The sequence below is a fragment of the Stegastes partitus genome, unplaced genomic scaffold (genome assembly GCF_000690725.1).
Source record: "Stegastes partitus isolate 25-593 unplaced genomic scaffold, Stegastes_partitus-1.0.2 Scaffold1106, whole genome shotgun sequence".
NCBI classification, from domain to species: domain Eukaryota; kingdom Metazoa; phylum Chordata; class Actinopteri; family Pomacentridae; genus Stegastes; species Stegastes partitus.
In genome coordinates, this window is record NW_007578837.1 from 16,053 (window position 1) to 32,831 (window position 16,779).

The 16,779-nt window shown below is 39.7% G+C and overlaps 1 protein-coding gene across 1 annotated transcript in view; it reads right to left on the minus strand.

Annotated features, from left to right (window-relative positions):
- Positions 1-1,887: 1,887 nt before the first annotated feature.
- LOC103367961 (cell adhesion molecule 2-like) overlaps positions 1,888-16,779 on the minus strand; it is a 56,136-nt gene continuing 41,244 nt past the window's right edge. Inside the window, exons 8-9 of the mRNA XM_008296163.1 lie at positions 9,123-9,245; positions 1,888-7,877 (exon numbers count right to left, since the gene is read on the minus strand). Coding sequence (XP_008294385.1) covers positions 7,759-7,877; positions 9,123-9,245 — 242 coding nt within the window. The 3' untranslated portion in view covers positions 1,888-7,758. The remainder of the gene's footprint in view (positions 7,878-9,122; positions 9,246-16,779) is intronic.

Below are 16,779 nucleotides of genomic sequence, written 5' to 3' on the forward strand. Positions count from 1 at the left end.
CTAATATTTATTACAATGAGTGAAATAACCGAGAGCGAGAAAAGAAAAATAACTTCAGAAATCTTGTGTTTGGACAAAAACTTCTGGTTTTGTAAATGAGTTTGAAGTATTTGATTGTTGCATTCCCAAGAAATTACTGTGTTTTGTTAAGAAACTTTTTTGTTTGTTGGGTTTTTTTTTGGTAATATGATTTTAGGATATTACTGTAACATTGAGTTTCACATTACATTTACTGTGTGATTGGCCGTGAAGCATCAACTTGACAAGGTGTTGAATATAAGCGTACAAAAATACAGTGGTGGGTTTGTGGTTTCGTGACAACTCAGTGGACTTTGTTGCACGGTATTTATTCATTGTGTGGCTTCAAATCCACTGTTGCCTGTCATCCCACCTGTCTCTTCCATCTGTCTCGTTATTCTTCTTCTCCATCTAACACAATTGGAATACTATGAATGAAAAACTTTCAGCAAATTTGGGAAAGTTTATACATATTTTTTCTTCTATTTCCTGGGGAATGCAGCTCCTTTCCAAATTGTTATCTGCAAAACCCGCTTGACAATAAGGAGGGATGAAAAACATTGGTACAAAATAACATTTTGCATGAAAAAGTAATTTTTTTTGTCTGGTCCTTCCTCGATCACCCTGTGCCAGTTCACAAAACCGCTCTGATTGATTGAGTGGTAATTGAGTTTTTCACTGACCCCTCACTTTTCATCAGAAGAAGAATCATACCTCAGCTGCACAAATGCAGCCCTCTCCAGACTGTATTTATTGCTGACAGATGGGCTGATTGCAGCTGCTTTTTTCAGTCTAACATGACATCTTATTGCCATTACCTAATTCCCCCTTCAGTCATCATCTTCTGACTCACCCCTCTCCCTTCCGTCTTCCAGGCTCAGTTGCATCCACACCTTCCCTCAGTCTCTCCCCTCTCATTTTCTTACAACCCTCTTTATGTGCTCCATCTTTCCTTACATTTACACACTTTCTTACCTCTCCTGGAACACAAATGATAGTGAGGATTTAAAGGATTTTCACTTTACCATCTCCAGACAGAGCCGTATCACAAGCCAATACCCTAAATCTGACCACAAGTACTGAAGGCTTTTTACAGGAGAACACATACAGATCTTATTATTGCAATATAAGACTATTCCTGCTGAAGTGTTTCAGTTTTATGGATTTACTGCAGTATATTTTTGAAAATTTAAAGCTATAAGGAAAGTGTAAAATGTGAAGAAGCTATTGTTACAGCATACATTTTTACACATATTGAATCACTGTGGATATAAGTGACCTTTCATTCATGGGCAGAAACTTTCAGATGTTTTGCCCTCCTCAGTGGCTTTTATGTCACAACAAATCACACATTTCCCACATTCTTTTTAATGACTTTTTTCCCCCCTGCACCACACTGCTCTGATTTGCTGCGACTAATTGTAAAGTACTTACACCACTTATCTCAGGTAGAACTGTTTTTGTGGGAGTATTAAAACCTTGTACAGACAAACATGGGAAAAATGCCTGAGACAGCTGAAAGACTCCACACGACAAATTGAATGGCATCATAACAACACTGCCACTGTGCTCAGATAGGGAGCAAAAAAAAAAAGAAAAAAAAAAAGCATGAATTATTCTTGTTAATAAAAATTCATGAACATGTGTCTGTGCATGTGTTTGCTTGTGTTTTTGCAAGTGCGCGTGTGTGCGTGTGTGTGTGTGCATGGATCCTCATGAGAGCAAATTCAGATGTTTCCAAAGCAGCAGTATTTATGGTGTATCATCAGTGCTTATCTCTCGGTTCAGGAACACTGAGGTAAGAGGGGTCCAGGAGCAAAATGATGACTAAAAAAATAACAAAAAATAAAAAATAGAATCAGGCTTATGCAGATGTTTTGGCAACTATTTATTCAACAATTTTCATTTCATACATACGAACCTCTAAATTAAATATAATAAATCCCACAGACAATGGGAGAGAAACACCTCCGTTACGGTGCTATATCAAATCAAGCTCTCTCAGTACAGCTTGATAGGAAACCCCCTTATTTCACCAAGGTACATCAGAAGCTGAACTAACATACGTCTAGCTCTAATCCTGATCTTTACTGAGCTTTACTGTGGATATTTTTGTATTTAGTGAGTGACAGTGCCTTATAACACCTTCCATCTACAGACTGATATACATAAAGATGTGTGCTGCTACAAGGAAAAAACATGATAGAGGACAAAAGCATTGGGATGCTCACATACCAGAAGCTAAAATTAGATTCCCGTTAAAACACACCTTCTATCATTCTCGAAACTCATGATTATTTGCAGCATATTTCTAAATCTCAGTATTTCAAGTCAGTGATGTCATATCAAAAAACTGTTTTCTTAAGTCTAATATTCCAATGACAGCAAGGTGACAGAATTATTGAAGAATCACTGAATAATTTTTATTAACATTGTGATAATCTTAAACTCAACAAATACATGGTGTCAGCATACAGGGACTAGCAGAGTGAGAAGTGCTCACAAGTCCCCATTTTAAGAAAGGAAACAAATCAAGAAAAAAAAAAAAAATCTAAATGAAATATATTCCTGAGATGCAAAACAAAAGAAAAAAAAAAAAAAGAAACACATCACTACATGCGATTGTGTCACATGTTGTTGTCATCAGTGTGACGATATAGAAACTGGGCTGATTGATTCTAGTGTCAATATTGCAGAGGAACAAAGAAGTGCACTGAAGCCAAACTGTACAGCGAAGACATATGAAGGATCAGAGGAGGAGAGATAGGACAGGAGCAGGCCGTGTCATGTTATCATCACTGCTGTGGAGAACAAAACCATTAAAAACCACCAGTTCAAATGGAAAACAACAGTATTTTAGACAGATTGTAACTCAAAGTGGCCAGTACTTTCATATCCATCCTTTTAGAATCAGGGGTTCATGTTTTTTAAAAACAAATATGGGCCTCTAATTTGCTGAAACTGGGGACAAGTCGACTCTATTACTGCATGTGTGTGTGTGTTTGTGTGTATCTGTATGTGTTTGCACCGACTGAAATATTGTGTGACCAGATCGGGGCCGGCGCAGTGTGGTGAAAAGGCTGTAGCAGGATGAATACGCAGTGCAGTATCAGCAGGTGGAGTTTGGATAAGCCTCAATAATCACCGATCGCATCAGCGTCTCGTCCCTTTTTTAAAAGAAGCAGACGGGCAGGAGGGGGGTCAAGGAGCGACCGGAGGTGCGGATGCCAAGGCACAAATAAACAGCTCCCCAAATGTGTGTCACAACGTCTCTTTCCGAGTTGAATTGACATTCCAAGATACACTGAAATCTGGTGATATGATTGTGTTCTGTAAGGTAACAATATATAAAATGATATCAGTGCGCTAAGTCAACACCAGCAGTGACTTTAAGTAGAAGAAGATGTGTTGTTACTGTCTGTTTTCCAATACAGGCAGAACACACAGGCATACGATTACTGCTGCAGCTTTAATCAACTGAAAGAGAATGAACCTACAATCTACAGCAGTATAAACCACCCATCCATTTAACTGATTATCAACATAATAAAATATGTATTTAATGTGCATTTAAATGTGCTAGGTTGTAAAAAACAAAATACAGTGAAAGAGGCAAAACAGTATGCATTAAGGGTCTCTTTTAGTGATTTTGTACCGGTCTGTATGTGCCTCCACCTACATGAAAATTGTTCACAAAATTGTGTGCAATTTCATGCCAAAATTACTGCCAGTATTGCTCTGCTTAATCTGCATAAATGCACAACATCGGCTGCACCACTCACACCTTCAGTTGAAGAAAGTGGGTTTGTTTGGAGCCAGGAAATTAGAGACACACAATCCCAGAAAATGGAATTGTGCCCAATGAAAATGGCACCGCAACTATGTTGGCGCTATTACTGTCTTGCTGCCAGGATGAAATTAGAGGCCCATGATCTAGTGAATATTAACCAAAAACAATGTATGTTGGATATCAAGGAGACGACGTGTTTAAAGCTTAGTTTCAACCGACGACAACAAAGAGATTCAACTAAAAGTTAGATACCCACGATGTAACAGAGCTACAGCTGATTCTGTTGTAGTAAAATAGTGCATGGTGGTATGTGCCAAGGTGTTAAAAATACAAATTAAACAAGATTCAGGTTTGGTCTAACGATTATAAAAAGCCATTTGCAACAAATTAGCTCATTACCGTCATGTCAAAACAAATATTTACATGTGGTGTTCAGAAAACAAAACAAAACACACATTTTACCAATTACTAAGAAATGTCCGTCAAACTGGTCCGAGTACATATTTCAGCAAATGGCACCTGTTTCGCTTCTAATGCCAACTCTTCACTGCAGACCTGCTTAATTCTGAGTGTTCATCTAATACAAAACACCCTGAACTGTTCCTCTGACTCCTGAATCAACAGATTCATTCAACCACTCTAAGAAGATGAACAAAGAGGCGTTTAAGCAACAGAAAAGGTGATTGACACCATCAGTGATTTAAGACACAATGAGTAGATAGAAAAGTAAAAAAACAAAACAAAAAGAGAAGTAAAAAAAACAAAAAGAACAAGACTTTACATCATTGTGATTAATGTATCTACACACATGTACACACAAGGTTTCTAAAGACCAGAGTCAGTCTAGAACGCTTTAGTCTGGATCTACCGAAGGTTTGCGGTGACGTTAAACCTGTAAATTGTGATCTGCGGATTGAAGTGCACTAAAAGTGTAAAACTGTGGCAAAGCTTCTGCATTTTCAAAACAAAGAAATCCGTATATTTAAAAGTGTAATATACAACCTAAATCCTACATCAGTGGTTGACAGGCGACAAAAACAGAGCCCATCGACCGACTGACTCCCAACTTGTGATTCACTCCAACAGTGCTTGAGTTATAACACATAGAGAAAGACCTTACTTGCTGACCTTATTTGCATAATGTTGTAAATTGGCCACCGAATTGGAGACAGCTGGGCCCACTCTTTTATTGCCCTTGGTAATAATTTGCTCCCTCTTAGTAGATTAGTGCCTTGCCTTTAAGTCTTTATGTGTTTATCGCTGTTTCACAGGGGAGTAAATCAGCCAAATTCCTGCAAACTGATGAAAGACGAATGGCAGGGATGTATGAAAAGAAACAAAAGTTGTTTACTAGGATATGTAACGGTTGTCTTTATGTGTGGAACCTTTCTCGCCACCGACATAATGTTGCTTTTAATTTCAATTCCATCTCGTATTTTAAGGATTTGGTGAGGACAAATGCACATTTTTCCTGCATTTCTGTAGACAAGCAGCCAGTGTACGCTGTATCTTATTTTTTCTTTTTCAGATTTGCTTCAGTGACGCTTTTTTTTTCTTTTTTTGGTCATGTTTTCTAAAACACCAAATCCTTCAGATGTGTAGCACCTAAGGGCATGCCACAAACACAAGAAGCCACTTTTCTTCTCTAAAAATTAAGTTAGCAATATATTTTCATTGTGGTTCTCTCTTAAATAGCTTCAATTCAAATAAATTAAACATGAAAAAGAACCAAACAAAAACATGCTAATGTGTATTACCAAAATTTAGTTCTCACACATTATATACATGCCTTGCGCCAAAACAAAATACATTTGTTTTAAAATTTTTCCAATAAGGATTATGCAATGAAAAATGAAAAAAAAAAAAAAGTAAATAGATAAGGTGGCTAATATACAAATTTGAGGGAATACAGGAATCCAGAATTTAACAGCAATTTTCACAATCAATCACATTTTAGCAGACACAATATACAGCAGGGAGCTTAGAACCATTTAAACCAAAAATATTAGAAACATTTTTTTTAATATAAAAACATGATTTAGCTTACATTTTCAAAAAGATGAACTGCAGTTTTTTTTTGTTGTTTTTTTTTGTTCTTTTTTCATAATTGAATCAAAGACAGCCTTGTCATCTTTCCGCTAGTCATTTTCCCAAGGCAATCGAGTCGTTGGCAAAGGAACACAGTAACTCATTCAGACATTTTTGTGCTTCTCTATTTGTCTTCAGTTTTTAGTTTTGGAAAGGAGGCCCCTGCAGATCTATGACCCAGCACTCACACCATTTCTTTTGTTTTCCTTTTTTTTTTCCCCTTTTTTTTTTTTTTTCCTTTTTGCTTGAAGACCCCATGAAATGGAAATCAATGTTAAGTTCATGGAGAGTGACTCCGACAAAATGGAAATAAGAAGCATGACACGTTGGTGAGAGCAGTTTAACCAAACTGTTAGAAGCTATTTAATCCTAAATTTGGAGGTGGCAATGCGAACAAAAAAAATGGGACTGAAGTCAAACTGCTATTATCAGTATTTGTATAAAGTTGGAGTATGATTAAATGCTTACCGATGAACCAGTGACTGTGGAAAGCTGCCTGCACCTCAAGCTTACGAGAGGCATCGATCAGAATTACTGAAAGACTGAGGAATGTCACACTACATTTCCTGTTCCTGTGTTCTTGTTCTTATCTCGTATGAACACCCAATGGTTTCTTTTACATTTCACGGGGTCCTTAAGCCTTAATTTTTTATTTTTTAATGTGACATAAACATAAACAAAATTCTTCAAAGTGAAATGCTAAACTCATTTCAGTACAATTTATACAGCTTTTTAGAGAGAGGAGATTGACTCTTTCTGTACACCTGAACCCTTTATGTAAAATCACAAACTACTGTAAGCTGTCCAGATGACACTGAAGGTGTTGGTGTTTTCGCTAAACTGCAGCCTGGACAGTGCAGGAATATACAGGTAAAAGTACATAGGGACAGCAGTTTTAGCAAATGGTTTTTATATACTTGATTGAGTTTACTTGATGGAATGCTTCATCTAGTATCTTTCATATATTTTTGGTGTGTATTCTCTGCTCTAAACAATACCACACTACCCTTTATTTACTCCTACCCTAATGAAACTCATATTATACACTTATCCGACAAACCTTGCTACAATGTTACACAAAACCTTCTTCTTATCTCACCGGGATCAACTGTTTAATTACAAGTCTATTTAGAAGGGGGGTGGGGTCGCGAGAGGTGGATCATCTAAAAGTACCATATTCAGTGTGATAGACATGTATAAGGCGTAAACAGCACAGATCTTCATTCAAATAAAAAAAGATGCAATGCATAATCAAAAGCTGTGAGCTAAGCAATGAAAGGATGGTCCAGTTAACCATCTACAAAGCATTTACATTGCTACTGACAGACGATACATGAAGGCATTGACAGAAGTTCAATGGCGTCTGTATTTTTAGGCACCGTGTTGATGTGAGATATGATATGTGTTTGTGGACGTGTGTGAACAAAGGGGATATAATGTGTGTTCGGGTGTCTGGTTTGGCGGGAAAACGGGAGAAAAGACGTACAAGGGGAGGGGGGTCATGTAAGAAGCAGTCATGGTAGATACACAGATTTCCAGAAATTCATGTTCAGAGACGAGGAAAAACGCAGCAAGCTGCCTGTGAAAAACATCTGCCAGAAATAAAAAAAACAAAACAGAAAAACCAATAAAGAAGGAATTAAAGGACAAGATGTAAATGACAGAAATGGACCGAATCGAAGGAAATAATAGGAAACCACATGGGGAACTTCTCTGTTTGTGGACTGCCTGCGGGTTCCTCGTTGACACGCCGGGCCGCAGTGGCCAGAGGTGAAGAAGGAAAGTGGGAGACAGGAAAGAGAGGATAAGAGATACAGAGACCGAAAGAGAGAAAGAGAGAGCTGCATTGCTCCCTCTGCAGTCTAAATGAAGTATTCTTTCTTTTCTTCTGCGTTTGCATGGTTGCCCTCAGCGTTGATGATAGCTGTGTCGGCATCGGGTGCATCGTCCGCTCCTTTGGCCTCATTTGTCAAGTATGTTCCTGTGGCAACGAGAAAACAAACCTGTATCAGGGAAAACAAATACTAAGCAGCCCTGCATGGTGTAGGCAGCCCGAGGCAAAAAGCACATCTGAAGACAACATCAGTAATTCTACATTATTCATATACAGAATGTCGAGGAGCTCGGATAGGGTGGTGTATGTAAATACAGCAGAGAGTAAGTGGGTAAAAAAAAAACAACCCTGCGCCGATAAAGCAGAGCAGCATCAACAAACAGCTTTATTGTTTTCAACGGTGGCAGTTAAGGCTTAAAGTTGCACCTCTAAATAATGCGGCGCAGCGCTCAGTTTTTACTAAGAGCTCAATTTAATACACTATCGGTGCTGGAAACTGACCATCAACTTGGAACTTTTGCTTTTTGCTCTCTTTTCACTCTCTCTCTTTAGCTGCATGTATTAGCTGGATGTGCCACATATATTTATTTTCAGAAGAAGTTGTTGTCTACTCAGAAATGTCAGCGATTTGCATGTGGCTTTTTATGGAAAAATAGGAGGCATGTTGATGGGGCTCTCTGAGTCTTAGTCATGTTAGAAACTATATAACAACAAGGTAGCACCAAGATATGAAATAATATTACTCCAGGTGCTATCATTTGTCATACCTCAATCTAGGGGGTACAATTATCTATTATTTGGATCTACGCTTCCCCTAATTATTAATATGATAGCATAAATTGCTATTAGGTTCATGAGTTAATACTGATTGTTTGCAGTATTGATACAAAACAAACTGAGCTATTACAGTTTTACTTTAAAATTGTGAAGTCAACTATCAGTGGATGACTTTGTTCCTGAAGAAAACTTAAAAAACATGATGATGCTAAAGCAAGTGTTAGAGTTACAAGGAGCATTTTTTTCTCCTATTATGTCAAAGTGGATTTATGTGTGTTCATCAGAACTCCAAGCCACAACTAAATTAAAGTATGTTATAGCCCTCTCTCTTCCCAAAATGAAATTATTATTCAAAATGAATGAAATAAGATTCTGGGATTGTTTTCGAAAAAAAAAAAAAAAAAAACGTAGTGAGTTATTTCTTTTTGCTGCATATCAAAAGCACACATCCATTGACATTTCATTGCCTTCCTTCTTCTGTTCACCTCTGCAGGTGTATCATAGCCTTCTAACTTGGGAATTTGGGGAGAGCTGTATTCTAATGGGACAAGAAGGACATGCTTCACTAGTCACATGAGCCTCGAGAGACTCAGGTCTGGTCCGCTGTGGCTTTACCTTTATGCCTGGCCAGGTATCTTCCCAGAACAATGATTAAACACAAGGTGACAAAGACCACTACAGCCACCACTCCTCCGATCAAGGCATGGTCAGTGCCATGCTGCCCCATGGCATTGGGATCTGAGGAGAGACAGAGAGAGAAACAAAAAGAGCAGATGAAAGCGCCGCTTGGTGAGGTGAGGGAGCGAGGGCAGAGGAAGAGCAAAAAGACAGACAATACAAAACAGGGCAAAGGAGGAAAGAGAAGATTATTTCCAGCTCGTTCCTGCTCTAACGATTGTTCTGAGCTGCTGTCATTCCTCTCTCCTCTCACATCATGCAGTTGGAGCAGAGCTGCACAGCTCTCTGAGAATAATAAAATGGAGAGAGAGAGAGAGAGAGAGAGAGCGAGAGAGAGAGAGAGGAAGCGAGACGGACACCACATTGACACAAAGAGACAGGCAGACACACATTCGCCCTGCAAAATGAAGGAAAAAAGAGAATGAAAGAGGGACTTTGAAAAAGGAAGTGAATAATTCAGGACCACCCCCACAGTGCCGTAGGAGTCCCCAACATGCAAACCGGGGCAGTAGTTGAAGAGTGGTACACAGTAAATAAATCATCACATGGAAAATAAAAAGGGGAGATCAATCTTTTTCTGTTTCTTGGCGAGGATGAATTGTTGTTAGGAAAATGAATTAGGTGTTAGACAGTTGCTACAGGTCCCCAGCTGTTGGAAAAAGCAGCAGAGATGATAGAAGAGGCATGAAAGAGTGAAGAATCCGCCTGTTCGCACCCCTCTAACCCAAACCCATCCTTTCCTTTTGACAATTTTTTTTCTTTATTCACACCGATTTCCTTTTTTTTTTTCTCCCTACCCCACAATGTCTGGTTTGCAGGTTATTCAAGGTAAGAGTAAGGACAAGATACTGACCCATCGACGGTGTAAAGACCCACTGTAGGTGAATCTAACAGAAATACGAATGTTGACAGTGACAGCAGCGGGGGAGACGGCTGACGGAAGAGCTTGTATTATTCATATCGGTCCGTGACACCTGAGAAATTAGGACTTATCTCATTATCCTTTTCCAAGGCACGCCATATACAAACCCTGATGCTCTCGTGTGCGCACGTGGGTGCACGGTACCTAAAAATATGGTAATGTCAGAGCACGGGAGGCGGTGATGGAGGGACGTGTTAGACATACAGCCCACGTCGTATATTGACACTGTTTCTCCTCAGTATTCTCCTTTTCTTTCTGTGTCTGCCCATGTGGCCAAATTGAACAGCTGGCTTGCTCTCGCTCCGTAAGTCTCCATGGTCTGAGTGACCAGGCCGTCACACTTCACTGCCTCCCAGCGGACAAACACACACTCATGCTGACACACACAGACACACACACAGACACACACACAGGCGTGCGTAGCGTGGTTTCACTGTGCTGCAGTTCTGCTTGGTCAGTGGAGCAGAGAGTAGAGGAATGTTCCCCTGGCAGGACCCAGCAGGGCGAGGACTCGGGCGTTTAGTTACACACATGGTTGTGTCTCTTCACCTCTATCTGTCACCGCGGTGAGTGTCTTTTTTTTTTTTTTAACCATCATACACACTCACTGTCTGACTGCTGCACTTCAGTCTGGCTGTTACAACCTAGGGCGGCACAAACAAGCCATGACCAAACAGCCACATGCTTTGGCAAAGCAACGTGCCCGTGTCATGTGGAAGACATTACACAAATTATGCACTGCTTCCCTATAGCTCTTCCCTACAGCTACAAGTAACATATTTATTGATTTCTTTGTGTTTACTCGGGGAGTACTACTGCATTTGTGAAAAAAAAAGAAAAGAAAAGTTGTATGGAGCCTTTTATAGCTGCAGAAAAAAGTCTGATAAAATGCTTCAAGTGTCACTTAAGTCACTGTCAGTTGAAGCTAAAAACTACAAGTTTGAGATAAATAAAAATAAAAAACAAAAAATGTGGTGATGTTAAAAAGAAGCGAGCTTACCAGCCATCTCCTGTGTGAGGCTAGAAGTTCAATGGTGCATTAGCAAATTTAAGCATAACACACGCCCAAATTTCTGACCCAACTGTTGGTGGTCACATTTGTCGGCAACAGAATAAAGAATGTGTGAAAAGGTTTTGGTTTTGCAGCATCAATCGGACAATTTCCTAAAGTCCAACATTGGTACAGGAGCGCTTTGCTTAACTGGTGGAGCACGCTTTTAAAGCATCTCAAATGGAAGATTATTTGACATTCAAGAGTAGATCTGCAGAGGAGTGTTCCATTAATTTGATATTCATGCAGCAACAGAAGTCTGTGACATAAAATCATGTTCATTTACAATGTGTAAATGCCTTTCATGCGGGTGCCGTCAGGATAAATAAAAAAAAAGAGAAAAAAACGGGCTCTGTCCTTATGTATTCTGTTCTAGTCTGTTGCTATTCACGGAAGGAGGAAGAAAAAAAAAAAAACAGCAAGGGTATACAAAGACGCACAGAGGAAAGGAAAAAAAAAAAATCTAGATTGATGGACACAAAAAGGCTGAAATTTCACTTGGACCAAGAGGAAGAGGGAAAGACAACGAGGAGGAGGAGGAGGAGAGGGATCCACAGCAGTGGTTTATACATTTTTATGGTTTCAGAACACATTATCTTTTAATAAGGGCAGATACATTCTTTCTCGGTGTGATTTAATATGAGAGTGTGGCAGAGCAAACTCTTCTTTTAATATTTATAACACCCTCCTTGTCACCTGGCCTTGTGAGTCAGGCTTGTTTAATAAATTAAAAGGGGTTCAGGTTCTTCTGTGAACCGCCGCTTGGCCGAACAGAACCAGAAGTGTTGCTCTTAAACTGGCCCACTAACTCCTCCTCTGATCTGTTTCACTGATGCTGCCTTCATATGGGGCTGCTGAGAACAGATCTGCAGTAGTGATGGGGATTTCCAACAGGTTGTGTCAGCAGAAATAATATATTTAGAGTTATTTTATCTGGTCAGATTAGACAACATTAAATAACATGCTGGAAACTAAACTAGAAGTTGTGTTGACTCCTGAATTTTTAACGTCTAGAATACCTGAACAGCTCATTGTACCTGACTGATATGTGGCGATGATTTAATTGGTCCTTGTTGCCTCTGTTTAGATGCGATGTGTGAAAAAGCCAGTCAGCGAAAACTTGGCCAAAAGTTAACCTGGGAATTCAGTAGCGAAGAGCCTTTTAGCCCATGCGGTTTTGCATTCTAACCATTCGGCTGTCGTGTGGCCCCTTCAATTTCCTATCCGGGGGCTCAGGTGGACAGAAATGATGATCCTACAAGAAAAAAGCTTGCTCATTAACTACAAGCGTTACAGCCTTAGCTGACATTAGCCTCACCATATGTCTGTAGAACACGAACAGCAATGTAAGCACATTTGAAAATACACGAGAGAAATTCGACTATACTTCCGACATGAAACACCATGTAGCCGTATCTACTTTATCTCCAAAAGGACAAATGAGACATATTTCTACTACAAACCCAGCACAGTAGCCAAGTCTCGCTTCAAGATTCCAGGTTCAGCGACTATTTCTTTACTTTCACACTGGTGGCTCACAAGCGTGTATCCAACGCTAAGCTTGTTTGCACTTGCTTAGACAGGGGCTGATATATGTTTGCCAAATCAACAGATAACACACGAGCTCTGCGCGCAGCTGAAGCATCACAGGATGCTTCTTAAACGTGCAGCTTACAGCATGTCAAATATGTGTCCTTATCTCAGTCTTCAAACACCATTCAGTGAAGAATGCCACAAGAGATGTTTGCCATTATGTAAACTATTGTTACAGCATCTCCTGGGCTTGACAGCGTACCATCCTCTGCACTGTCTTTCATCTAAAGTCATCTTTTGTATGAGCAGTCTGAAGTGATCAGACGTCCTTTAATTCATTGTATATCAGCATGCCGTTCAAATGCCCTTTCCATACCGCTGCTTAGCTTACATCTACGTCTCTCTCTCTGTCTCGCACTTTACCCCCTTGGTTTTAAATTTTTTAATATTAACATTCATACCCTACAGGCATCGTTTCTTCTTCTGAATTATGCTTTTTTTTCTCCGTTCTCTGTTTAAGATATTGTGAAGCAATGGTTTCAGTTGCTCAGATCAATAAAGCAGCAGCTAGTTTAAGCGCGGGCTTATAGAGCTGCAGTGTCCTTGTGTCTCTGGTGTGGGTCAGGGAGTCTTTGAGTGTGTGAGAGCACATCATTATGCTTGACATTTCTTTCATTCATAAGAAACTGAAAAAGCCCTGAAAACCGAGGTGCGACTAGCCACATTTTTAGCGGTTAAAATGAAAATGAAATGAAATTTGTTGCGTCCTAATGAGATAATTAATGAACTGCCATGTGTGTGTGTGTGTGTGTGTGTGTGTGTGTGTGTGTGTTATACAATTTCCTTGCTTGTGGGATTTCTACGGAAAAGTAATGTGTCAATCTTTCACTCTCCTTCAAATAATACAACCAAACTAGCTGTAAAACTAGCTGCAAAGACAGAAACTTATGCTGTGAAAGTGCACTCCACACACAGCTGTTTCCTTCTTTTTACTCACATGTAATTAAAGTACTTATCTGGATGTTGTTTGGCACACCTGCCTGAAAACTTTCACACTTCTGTTTTACTTTGTTATCAATAAACAAAATTTAAAAAAACAAAAAACAAAACAAAACTTAAAATGGGTTGTTCCAATTTTCAGCATCTCCGACATGGAGACAGCAACCGAATCTTTATTTTACGATCATGACGTTTTGCAAAATCAACGGTGAAGGTTACTGAGAACACTGTGTGATGGCAGAGAAGTTCACAGGAAAGTTTTCGAGAAAGATCGGTGTCAGCACATATCAGAAAAAAAATTGGGTGTCCATGAATAAGCTCTGACTGAAGTGAAGTCACTTTTACCTACAGGCAGCACTCAACATTTCCAAAATAAAAGACAGACTGTGGGTGTAAATGCACATCTTTGTCTCCACAAATAGGCTAAAAACTGTTTAATATATCACTGACTTCAAGATGCTGAATACAACCTATTTTTGTCACTGGGTGATCTTGATTGAGTGTATAATTAAACAGGTAATCACAGTCTGGAGTGGCTGCACAGAGAACAGACGCAATTACATTTATTTTTTTTGCATGTAGCCTGGCTATTTTCATGCCTTGTGTTTTTAAATTTTTTTTGGCAAATGGCGACTGTTTCACAGCTTCCATCAAACTCTGAGCTGTCAGGTGTAGATGCAGCTGTGTCTCCTTCTCCTACAGGTAGCAGCACAAGGGGGCGAAGACAGACATTAATAACGGCAGCAATGACAGCTGAGGTAAAGCAGCATGCTGTTAAACTGTGTGGCTACATATAGCTTTTTCAACTAATTCATTTGGCCATTCGCAGAACATTTAAAATCTGCAATGCAGCCTGCTGCATGGTCTCCATGCAGTGTTGCGTGACATCTTGAGCTACTGTGCAGTCGTCGTTTAACCGCGTAAAGCTGCATGTAATCTGAGCGCCCGTGGATGACATTATACGGTAACACATGCGATACAGCGACACCGCTGTGCTGCGAAGAAAACAAAAGGTGCGTCCTTCTAATGTCAGGGTGGGACACAACATGATACAGCTTCGTAACCTGAAATAAAATATGAAAAAAAAAGGATTCAGTAGAAAACATGTGCACAGTGTTAGCTTTTTTTTTTTCTTTTTCTGGTAAACACTGCACATTACAGCATTACATGTGAAACATAAAGAGACACCTGTTACTCTGCATTAATTCGCCCCTCAGTGATGGTGAGCTAAAATTGCAGACACAAAAGAAAGAGTGCTGGCGAACAGAGTAAGTTAAGGAGAGAAAGTGTTGAAAAGTGCCCGCGGACTTCGCTTGTTCAATGAGTCAATTATGCCCAACTTTCTGGCTGAGACTGGATATTCACCAATCTGCATCTAATGCTGGTTCTACTGCCAAGATGAAAGAGTCCCTGGAGGCTGTAGCAGAGGGCCGAGTGACACTTGTGTGTCCACTTTTCAATGCATGCACCTCAGCACGTGGGAGATTTAGAAAGACAGGAAATAGGAGACATCGCCGAGACGTGTGTGTGTGTGTGTGTGTGTGTGCGTGCGCGTATTGTGTGTGTGTGTGTCCTTGCACATTATTGCTTGCTAGGTCAGAGTGGATTAATTAGATTCTGAAAACAAATTACTTCGGCTAATCATTCAATAAAGCCCACATGTGGACACTATCTTGAATATTCAACCACCTTCTTTTTTCTTCTCGGAATGAAAAGAAATTGTGGTCAGCAGGGTAACAGCATGAAGTTATAAGCAAAGCAAGATAATTAATCATACGAATTAATTAAGTCACATGTAAGAATCTATCTATCAAAGCACCTCTACGTTCTGCAAAAAATCCATAACCTTTTCAAAACAGCAATAAAATACAACAAAGGCAGAAGCAGGAGGATACAATCAGTGTTACACTGGTGGTAACTCAATCACGTCTGTAGTGCCGCTGCTTTTCCAATATTTCCAGTCATAAACTACATTATGCTGCCGCATTGTGCGAACCAACTACAGAACAAGAGCAGCGGGGATAGTAGCCCAAAGACATGAGTGATTCTGGAGGAAGCAAGTTGCCGCCACAAGCCCAACAATCTCCTGGAGGGGAGACAAGGAGAGAAAAATGAATTCAGGTCCAAATAAAACTTCATGTCAACATATGAAAATGAGACCGCCTCGTGTGTATGCATGTGTGCTTTTTCAGGATTGCTGAAAGTGTCCTCTGCCAATGAGATTTAATGAATAGAAAGGCTATTACATGTAATTCATAACACTAGCCCCAGGATCTAATGATTTCTCTTTTTCTGTTCTACACTTTATTCCAAATTGTTGCTATAATTCTTCCCCAAAGCGAGTTAATGTGACAGGTCATCAATAAGCTCGCCTGGCAATAAGTGGAAAGACCTTTGCATTATGTTTTAATTTCTCCTGTGCTCCTCAGCTTTATGGTGTAAAGAGTGGAGAGTGGAAGGGAAAATGAAGAGAAGATGGTCAGTACTGTTCAATATTTAACCATTTCACCCTGGGGGATGCTGCAACCCGAACCTTTCTGGTTTTAACAGCAGCCAACCAGCTGCCCCGGACACTTGCCTTCGAGAAAATATGTCTTTTGCTCATCACGTAGCGTAACCCGTGTCCTCCATTTTAAAGGAAGATCAATAGCAATGGAATAAAGCTGTTACAAATCCCTCCAAGGATCAAAAATTGTCCCTTTTTTTTATTGGCTTTTCATGAAAGGTTTGTCCTCAGTCTGAAGCAGCTCCAACAGGTGACTGTGGGGTTAAAGACATAAAATATTACGTATGCAGTGCCATGAGGCCTTTCGATCCCTAAATAATTTGTAACAGCAGTTAAAGAGGCTGATAAATTTGGAAAGCATATTATTAGGGAGCTCCAGCAATCTGTGTGTCCCACATTGTGTTATTAAATTAACTCTAGATTTCTTCTGGGACATAAAAGATGTGTAACTTGGTCAAGGTAGATTTTAAAATGTATGGGTAGTTAATTCCATATTTTATACAATGTTGTCATCTCAGTTTTTAAAAGCTATTAGATGATCTTCCACATGTTATGCTGATTTTATTTGTTCTTTTCTGGCAGA